Source organism: Montipora capricornis, chromosome 9 (genome assembly GCF_036669925.1).
Source record: "Montipora capricornis isolate CH-2021 chromosome 9, ASM3666992v2, whole genome shotgun sequence".
Taxonomy (NCBI): domain Eukaryota; kingdom Metazoa; phylum Cnidaria; class Anthozoa; order Scleractinia; family Acroporidae; genus Montipora; species Montipora capricornis.
In genome coordinates this window covers 48,997,599-49,007,306 of record NC_090891.1, presented here as the reverse complement: position 1 = coordinate 49,007,306, position 9,708 = coordinate 48,997,599, and the positions used below count along the sequence as shown (strand labels likewise).

Here is a 9,708-nt window from a genome sequence, read left to right as displayed (position 1 = left end):
GCGTTCAACTAGCGATCGAGGCATACAGTTTTCTCTCAATGTCCAATTGCCACGCAACCAGGAAAGCAGACTTCTTGGAATAAAGGATCGTATTGGGATGGCCAAAACGGCGTTAAACCTTTCGAAGGGAACGTCAAATACACAAAATGCCGACCTTCTAGAAGCTCTGCTGCTTGCTTTTGAAGAGAAAATGCAAAGACGCAGAGAAACATCTGCTACAAACGCAATTCTAGCGAACGAACTGTCCTCATCTGGATACCTCTCGTACACGCCAAGTTCCTCAGAAAGTGATAACTCACTTCAAAGACCAATTGCGACCTCCACCCCAAGATCACGATTGTCTTTGCCTTTTGATGATCAAGTCACCGAGTCACCCGTGCCAAAATGCCATTCATCGTCCTCTTCGTCACCCCTTTCATCAAGAAATTTCCAAATATCGACAGAGGCAACACAGGATGACCCCGTCTACTTTGCTACTGAAGGAGCCCTTCGCTCTTTGTTTTCTTTTTTCGCTTCCAACCTATCTGCAAAGTGCTTCTTTTGTTCTATGCCTTTCGACATGAACTCCCTTTCATTCAAAAGGAAGGGTCATGCAGTTTCAGTCAACATGTCCTGTTTGTGTGGTGATTCTGTCAAGTGGTTGTCTTCTCCTATCATGGGGGGATCTATACAGAAATATTATGTAAACATGAGGTAGGATATTATTCGTTTCACCATTTTTAATTCCAGACTTTGTCTTTCCAGGTATTGTTACATTTGTGACTGATATTCAATCTTTTATTGTAAATTCTGTTATAGAATGATTCATGGAATTTTATCTTGTGGGCTAACTGAAACTCAGTATTCGAGTGTCTGCCAAGCAGCAAATATTGGGAGTGAAGGTGACAAAACTTTTGACACAGGTTAGCCCAATGTTGCAACTTTCCTTTGCTGATCAGAGACTTACACTAAACAGTGTGCCTATTAAACAAAAATTTTTACGGGCACTGGAAATCGCTCATTACAATATTCTTGTTTGTGGCAAAAATTGTTTGTAAATTTACAGTGTTGAAGAAACTTCATTACATGGATACGGTGAAGAAGGTTTGCAACGAATCAATGGTTGCTGCCCAAGAAGAAGTGAAAAACAGACCTGGCTATTATACCAATGGAGAGGTTTGTGTAATGCAATTTATGGTTTTCTTGCGAAGCATGCTTTAACCAGAGTGGTAACTTTCTGATGGACTATAAGAAAGTAGTTTTGTGGGTACTTTTTCAAAAATCCATATTCATCTTGCAATAATTTGATCTTATAATAGTGTTCATCTTCTAGTGTGTTATTACTGATGTAAGACATGATTCTAGCAGATCAGCAGCACATACCACAGTTCAAGCTCTATCCTTCTCGTAAGTTTCTTGTACTGACCTAAATTGTAGATCATTGTTTATCTTCTTATTACAGTGACATTTTGCTACTTACTGCTTCTATTGTTATTATTTGGAACATGAAAGAACCAAAAAAGTGGTCGGAATCTTGAACTGGAGCAAGGCCTCAGAAGTCACTGCAGTCAGTCGGGAGGTGCCGATGACAAAGGAATTGCTTACTCTTCTAACTGAAACACAAGGTGCATCTAAAAGTGTAGTGGATGCATTGTTACAACTTATATTTTTGTAGCCATTGTTACTTATTTGCAAAATTTTCTTTGCCAGGATTTCACATTTCAGAAGTGGCTCATGACTTTGTCCTGCAGCTGAAAAACTGGATAGTCTCCAAAGGGATGCTCAACTCCTTTGATTCTTGGCATGGTATAAGGACCTTCTTTTCTCTTGTTACCCAATACAGATATACATTGTAACAAACAGTATGGGTCGATAAGATGTGTTGATACCTTTTACGAAGCTAATTTTGCCCACATTTGTCTATCACAAACATTATGCTACACTTTTTGCCAGGTGCTAAGTCAGTAACAAAAGCCTTGAAGAAAGTGGCATCTGGCCCTTTAAGAGATCATGGTACCAAGTGGTTTTCAGATTTGTCTGACAAAGGTTTGTTAATACTACAAGAACACAGTTTTTGTTGTTTGTTCATTAGCAATGACAGCTTAAAACTCTTTTCCCTAGCCCCCCACCTAAAATGATTACTTCAGGAAACGTTCTTGTAAGATTCGTAGAACGCCGCCATTTTCTTCGATCGCGCTGAAAATTGGCGTGTTTACTGGGGAGATATAGCCCCAGTTTCCCTGAAATCTCGGCTTTCTAGCTTTCATGACGCCTACATGACGGCCATTCTAATTCAGGCAATTTGAGCCGATGCGATGACCAAATTTTCAATCGATCGCCGAGCTCTCGCGAAGCGGTTTTTCTAAAGTTTTTCAGCCAAAAAATTACAGTACATGCTTCGGAATAGATAAAGAAAAGGATTTGTGGTTCATTGGATGGGATTTCAAGCGCTAAAATCGCTGAAAAGGTAAGATTAATTATTTAGCGATACAATTGCATGTCTGGAGCACATGGTCCTTTGATCTCACAGAATTGTGTTTTCCCTCAAAATATTCGCTTGTTTTCGCTTTCGCTCGCACATATTTACCTTTATTACATGTCCCGTGAATAGTTTTATCCTCTGGGATGAATTTTCCGTCGAAAAATCGGTTATTTGGGTGGTTTTTGGCAAACAGATGTTAATTATTCGTAATGCGATCCCTTCCGTTGCCGTTAGCAACGGGTCGCAAATTTGACATCTGTCATCACCTTATCACATTACTAATTATCGCTAATCCGATTATTTCAAAAAATCCAAAAATATTCGTGCCTCATCAGTTTTCGGTCAAATTTATGTCCAAGAAAGTAAATAAATTGAAGAAAATTTTATTTTCCAGCCAAAAATTCATTAATCAACGCTAAAATGACCAAATTTTGCCTGGAAAACTATTTTTTGTATTATTTTTCTTGAATTTTTTCGTTCAAATTTCGCTTTTATAAAAGGTTTCAGTTGTCTGTAAATAAGTTATATGCTGTTGGAAAGCTTATTTTCTTACCTTTAAAATGATGTATTTTTTTCCCCCTAACTTTAAATATTTTTTGAGAAAAATAACATTTTTTGGCGATGGCAGATTTACCGCGGCTTTCTCGCGGTTGGGAAGTTAGGGAAAAGAGTTAAAAGTGGTTATCTTATCCTTGTCAGGAAGTGCTGTGTAACATTCATAAAGGAAATTTATTACCATAATAAATGAATTTATGCTGCTTGATTAATGTTAGTTCCAGCTCCCAGCCGAGGGATTTCCGGTTATCCGGGACATTATATCTACCCGAACGTACTTAGCAAGACGAGGCCCTGTGAGATGCCTCTTTTGTCGCTAGCGCACATCGGGAGTACAAGCTCTTAACCAGCTACACTAAAGTCGCGTGATGCTATCAGCATTGTGGTCATTGAGGAATGTCAGATGTATTTTATCACGCGTTCTACGCGTTCTGTGGTTATTCCCAGAACACTGTTCTGACACTTTGCTTATTGTCACGGCGCCTTTGCATGATCAATGCGGCCAAAGGCTGCCTTTGTGCCAATCATGTTTTGCCGTTGTGTTTTATGAAAGAAAACACCTATCTTGTTCCATACTTTGTGTACCTCATGACGTTTGTTAGGCATTTGTGCCGGCCCCACCTAATGCCGCCTGCGGTAATCCTATATCTATTTACGCCTTAGGTTGGATGATTTTTTTTTTTTTTTTTTTTTTTCTGCCAATTATTATGCGCATAGAGCGAGATGTGTTATTAATCCAGACCTACCCCCTCCCAGAATGCCGCCAAAAGGACAGAGACCAGCAGTCAACAAGGCATATCTTACACGGTTTTCTAAACGTAGGCGCGGTGCTGCCGAGACGGCTGAGATCACACCACATCCAGCAACGCTTCGCCAGGTGCCCGCTAATACCGGCCAAGAGATCACCTCCACCTCGTCAGCCGGAGGTACTGCCAACCAGCACCAAGCAAGCGTTCCTGAAGGCGCTCTACAGGGTATTGCCGATGCAATAGCAGAAGCGGTGAAGAAGAGCCTTCGTGACACTGGGCTGGTTTTACCTCAACCAGTAAACCAACCCCACATACAGTTTGTTCCAGACCAGCCTCCAGAGCCCGCACCTCAACCCAGCGTCCAAGCCGCGGTTCGCACCAACATCCAGACGTTAACCGGCGGGATACTAGAAGTGTCTGAACCCACCGTCGATAGCAGTAAGCACTCTTTTATCTCTAGTGCTGTACCTCTGGCATCTAGGGTACCAGAGCGTATTAGAAATAAGATCTGGGCAAACGAGTTTATAGATTTTTCTCATTTGCTAATAACATATAAAGACGACCATAACTATACTTTTCAGCTACAGAGTAATGAGAATGGGCAACAGGTTCTTTCGATGGTGCCTAACCACAAACGGCCCACCATCCAGACTATAGAGCAGTGGACAACCGCTTTCCAAATTTTTGTTTCCATCTTTACTCAAAGATTCCCCCAAGATTCTCCAGCACTCATGAAATATGGGTCTGTAGTGCGCGATTTAGCCGCCCAGTCCGCCAATTGGCGTTTCTATGACGACAATTTTCGTCAGTTGCGGCAAGAGCAGCAAATTTCTTGGGATAATATTCACAGCGAGTTGTGGCTTCGGGCACACTACCAACCACAAAAGCTAAATGGGTCAAACCGGGGAGGCCAAGGCAGATATCGCAGCACTTGGGCTAGAGCAAATTTCCCCAAGGGTTTCTGCTGGAAGTTCCATAGCGGGACTCACTGCAACGGGTGCGCCTTTAAACACCACTGCTTCAAGTGCGGTAACAACCATCCAATCTTCCGTTGCCAACAGCAGCAAAAGCCCACAGCGGGGCGAAATCCCACAACGAAGCAACCACCCATGCCTACAAACAGCGCTTCCCACACCGGTTAACGTAGCCGTTCTTTCCCGCGGTTTATTAGGCTATAACTCCCGCATCGCTTATCGTTTAATCAAAGGCTTTTCCGAAGGGTTTAAGATTAATTATCAGGGTCCCAGAATTACGTCTACCGCTCCAAATTTAGGCTCCGCTAATGAGAATCCTGACGTTGTTGACGAAAAATTGCGAAAAGAAAGAGAATTGGGTCGTATCGCGGGGCCCTTTGATTCCCCTCCGCTTGCAAATCTCCGTATTTCCCCTCTCGGCGTTATTCCCAAGAAAACGCCAGGCGAATTCAGAATGATTCATCATTTATCGTATCCAAAGGGAGCGTCGATAAACGACAGTATTCCACCCGAATTTTCATCAGTTCAATATGCGTCTGTTGATGATGCGATAAGCCTTATTCAAAGACAGGGCAAGGGTTGCGCTATGGCCAAAACCGATGTGAGAAGCGCTTTTCGTATCGTGCCAGTACATCCTTCGGATTACCCTTTATTGGGTTTTAAATGGAAAGAAAAATGGTATTATGATAAAACCCTGCCTATGGGGTGTTCAAGTTCATGTCAAATATTCGAAGATCTTAGTACAGCGATGGAATGGGTCGCGAAGAACAAATTGCAAATTCCTTACATAATACACATTTTGGAGGACTTCCTGATCATTGACAAATCACTAGATACGTGCGGTGCAAAATTAAACAGATTCTTACAATTTTGTCATGAACTGGGCGTCCCTATGGCAGAAGAAAAGACTGTGGGCCCGGCTCACGTTCTTACTTTTGCGGGCATAGAACTAGATTGCTTACAACACGAGGCCAGGCTTCCTCGAGAGAAGGTTGAGAAATGCCGCGAGGTTATATTACAATTTTTGTCACGTAAAAAAGTCACGCTCAGAGAACTTCAATCATTGATCGGCTTATTAAACTTTGCTTGCTCCATAATAAAACCAGGCAGAGTTTTTCTACGCAGGTTGATTAATCTTACAATAGGAGTTTTCAGACCTACGTATTTTATCCGCCTTACTTTAGACGTTAAAAAAGATCTCAGGATTTGGCAACAATTCCTAACATCATTTAACTGTCAATCCATGTTTCTCGAGGAGGTTTGGACCTCATCCGGCGTACTTTCCTTTTACACGGATGCCGCACAATCATGCGGTTTTGGCACTATCTTCGGCACGCATTGGACATATGGCAAGTGGCCTGATAAATGGAAGCAACAGGATATTTCCGTACTTGAACTTTATCCCATTGTGTTGGGCGTACACTTGTGGGCAGCCCGATTAAAAAATAAACGGGTATTGTTTTACTCAGATAATGAAAGTGTCGTACACGTCATTAACAAGCTAACATCTAAACACAAAGGTTTGCTAGCTCTAGTACGGCAGCTGGTTCTCGTATGTCTGTCCCAGAACATATATTTTAGGGCTCGACACGTTCCGGGGAGGCACAACGTATTAGCTGATAGTCTCTCTCGCTTGCAGGTAGAGAGGTTCTTGTCTCTCACGAGAGGAATGGATTCGTTGCCCACAACAATCCCCCCTCATTTGCAACCAGGCAACTGGGAAATACACTAGCCAGACTCTTAGCAGGCAGTTTGAGCACATCGTCCCTCAAAACCTACCAACAGGCTTGGAGGATTTTTCAGCGCTTCGAGATTAACGTCTTGAGCAGAGCCATTTCACAGTTTCCGATTTCGACAGATACACTAGCGTTGTTTGTCGCGTACTTAGCGGACAATAATTACAGTGCGGCGACGACTCTTACTTACGTCTCTGCACTGGGTTACGTACATCGCTTAGCTTCATTGCCCGACCCAACAAAGTCAGAGTTGATAAAATGTGCCCTCAAAGGGTATGCCAAAATTAACCCCACTCTAGACAACAGATTACCTATAACGCTACCAATTTTAGAGCAAGTAATTTGTTCATGTGAGCAGACACTTTCTTCGTGCTTTCAAAGAAAACTAATTCGCGCGATGTTTGCTCTGGCGTTTTTCGCAGCTTTAAGAGTAGGAGAGATGACCATCACGGCAGGCAAGTCATCTACCAACTTACTACTGCTTAAGCAGGTATTCTTTCTGGAAGATAATGCGGATTCTATCGTGGGCATCAAACTGTCTATGCGAAACTATAAACACAGCGATACCTCTCGCCCTACTGACCTTATTGTATACAAAGATAAGCCTGTTTGCGCCGTGACATTGCTTTTGGATTATTTGAGTTTACGAGGACGGAACGCGGGTCCGTTGTTCTGCTGGCCTAATAACACAGCAATTACTAGGCCGTATTTTGCTCAGTGTCTCAGTCAGGCCCTCATTTTTTCGGGTCTAGATACCAAATTCTATAAGAGCCATAGTTTTCGAATTGGCGCCGCTTCGTGGGCGGCCGCAAAAGGCATGTCTGATGCTCAAATTCGTACGTTCGGCCGATGGAAATCGACCGCCTTTTTAAGATATATTAGAACACCAACTTTAGCCCACTCGTCGCCTCTCTAATTTGTGACATTTCACAGGCCACTCGCCATATCTCTCTGATGCTTGGGTACTCGCCAGCAGGACGAGTGATGATAATCTCAACAAAACAATATTACTCAGATGCTTACGCAGGGGCTAAGCAGGTACCTATGTAATTATTAAGTAACCCAGTATATTCTCTTAGAATTCGCCGGGTAGATATAAGTTTTTAAAGGACGACAGCAGATGTTTAAGCAGGGGCTAAGCATCACTTTCGTTCTTCTACTAGCAACGCGTACAACGGCAGATGCTTACGCATGGGCTAAGCATTTTTCCTCTCGTATATAAGAACAGTTTAGAGTAACGTTAGGCCGGCATAATTTCGCAAGCCGGATACAGCCCCATAAAGGTAAACAACAGATGTTTACGCAGGGGCTAAGCATCTTTCTTTTAATTAGCAATATGATATAGTTGATTAGTTACGGGCAGTGTTCACGTTTATCCGCGCTTTTGACAGCAAATCCCTTTATGTAAAGGCTCAGTATTGGCTTTGGGTGGGGCTGCCCGTCCTCGTTCCTCGTCTCGGGCCGTGGCGGGTAATCCCTCACCTTTGCTGGGAACTGCTTACTTGTTTACGCCCTAGTTTCTCACTTTGTATATTCGATAAGAGAATAAACGGCCACGCCACAAGCGCGGCCAAATTATCACCAACTAAGTGTCACTTTTATCACCAACTAGGTGTCACTTATTCTCGCTGTTCCCAGCAAACCGAGCTTCGCCAATACTGCGCACTAACGCTGAAATATCCAGCTTTTAGAATCAGAGAGCATAAAAGTGATTTGATATGTAACCCAGAGAAGAATTCCTTCTCAGTTTATCTTTGCACGTACTGTACTATTCTTTTGTAATGTCTTCAGTAAAGAGCACACGGACACACGTGTACTTTTGCATGAAGAACAGTCCACCAAACGAGGAAGATTTTAGGGAGAGCCTTCTAACAGTTATTGATCACTACCAGGTAAAGTAAAGATAAACTGTATTCTAACTTATAACAGCAGTAACATATATAGTCATACACAGTCCTGCAAATATTCAGTTGGCTTGACTCAGTACATTTGAATGTCAATAATTTGCAGTGTTCCCTTATCAGGTGTTTAATTTAGGTACACTGTAGTAATAAATTTTGATAACAAGCATGGTATTGCTTATTTTCAGGGTAAACATGATAAATGTAATGAAGGGTCCAGATGCAAATCAGAGGGGTATGTTATGAGTAAGAAAATGCTGAATGATGCAAGAGCTATAGCAGCTTACAAGAAAGCCATATCTGGAACAACGATTTATCGACATGCGGCTGATTACATGCGGGTAACTAGTTCTTGTTCGTAGACATTTTAGGAATCTTTATAGCTTGTTGTAACCCTGAATCTCTTTATTTGAGCGTTCATTATGTCTACCTATGGGTTACACATGACATGGTGACTTATCCTTTTATTTTAAAATTTTCTTATTAGTGTAGGGAGACATTCTGGATTGAGACCCTCCATACTGTTATGCTAATCTATGTACCAAAAAAGATCCATTTTGGGGATGACACTTACAACATGCGTGTGGAATTAGCTGTTCTTGACTGGGTAATGTAGTAAAATCGTGATCCACATGAAGATAAACATACTTTTGATTGATAAATTATTGGTCATATCTTTCAGAATGAAAATGTGAATCGCGAGGTGTCCTCTCTCCAAATTTACCAGCATGCTCGACACCCAAACACGCTTGCAGAGACAAGGGTAGTGGTGGAGAAGACATTCCGTTTCAGAGAAGTCATTTGGTCGGAGTTTTTCCGTCTCCAACATTAATTAATTAATTAATTAGGTTTTTTTCTGAAGATACTAAAATATATTAATATTTGAATGATGAAATGAATAAAATGCATAAAAATGGATTATATCCAAATATATATATTGGCTGATTTTTGTTAAAAACGGGAACAAAAGCCTGGTATATTACTTCATTTACCTTCTTGTTTTTGAACAAACGGTAAATAAAATTCAAGCTTACTTGAAATGACAATAAAACTAAGAAAAACAGGATGACTATTCGTGCGAAGCTGTAACAGTTTGTATAGCGTCCCCAATCCTTGTCATCTCCTTTGCGTTTCTTCCCTTTTACTTTCGTTCTCTAAGGCCTTTTTTATTGTCATTTCAAATTTCAACCTTTAAGAAAAGTTAAAATTTTCTCATTCGCTTTTCGTATCTTAATTTGCGCTTTATTGTTGTATTCTAAGACCTTATTGTCGTTGGTCGAATTTTGAAGCAAAGATTTTAGTCTCTTATTGTTTCAAAATTGTTTATATGTT

General features: G+C 41.5%; 1 protein-coding gene across 1 annotated transcript; it reads left to right on the top strand.

Moving 5' to 3' along the window:
• Nucleotides 1-82: 82 nt before the first annotated feature.
• LOC138017713 (uncharacterized) lies at nucleotides 83-9,208 on the top strand. The gene is made up of 10 exons (XM_068864722.1): nucleotides 83-693; nucleotides 799-902; nucleotides 1,046-1,155; nucleotides 1,313-1,386; nucleotides 1,492-1,604; nucleotides 1,933-2,025; nucleotides 8,267-8,367; nucleotides 8,565-8,717; nucleotides 8,864-8,983; nucleotides 9,059-9,208. The coding sequence occupies exons 1-10, from the start codon at nucleotides 98-100 to the stop codon at nucleotides 9,206-9,208; spliced, it is 1,614 nt and encodes a 537-aa protein (XP_068720823.1). The 5' UTR covers nucleotides 83-97.
• Nucleotides 9,209-9,708: the final 500 nt, after the last annotated feature.

Bases quoted from the DNA above. Each gene is read 5' to 3' on its own strand.
- LOC138017713 (XM_068864722.1), top strand. From the start codon at position 98: ATGGCCAAAACGGCGTTAAACCTTTCGAAGGGAACGTCAAATACACAA. The intron at 903-1,045 runs GTTAGCCCAATG...GTAAATTTACAG, and splicing joins TGACAAAACTTTTGACACAG to TGTTGAAGAAACTTCATTAC. The intron at 1,156-1,312 runs GTTTGTGTAATG...TTCATCTTCTAG, and splicing joins GCTATTATACCAATGGAGAG to TGTGTTATTACTGATGTAAG.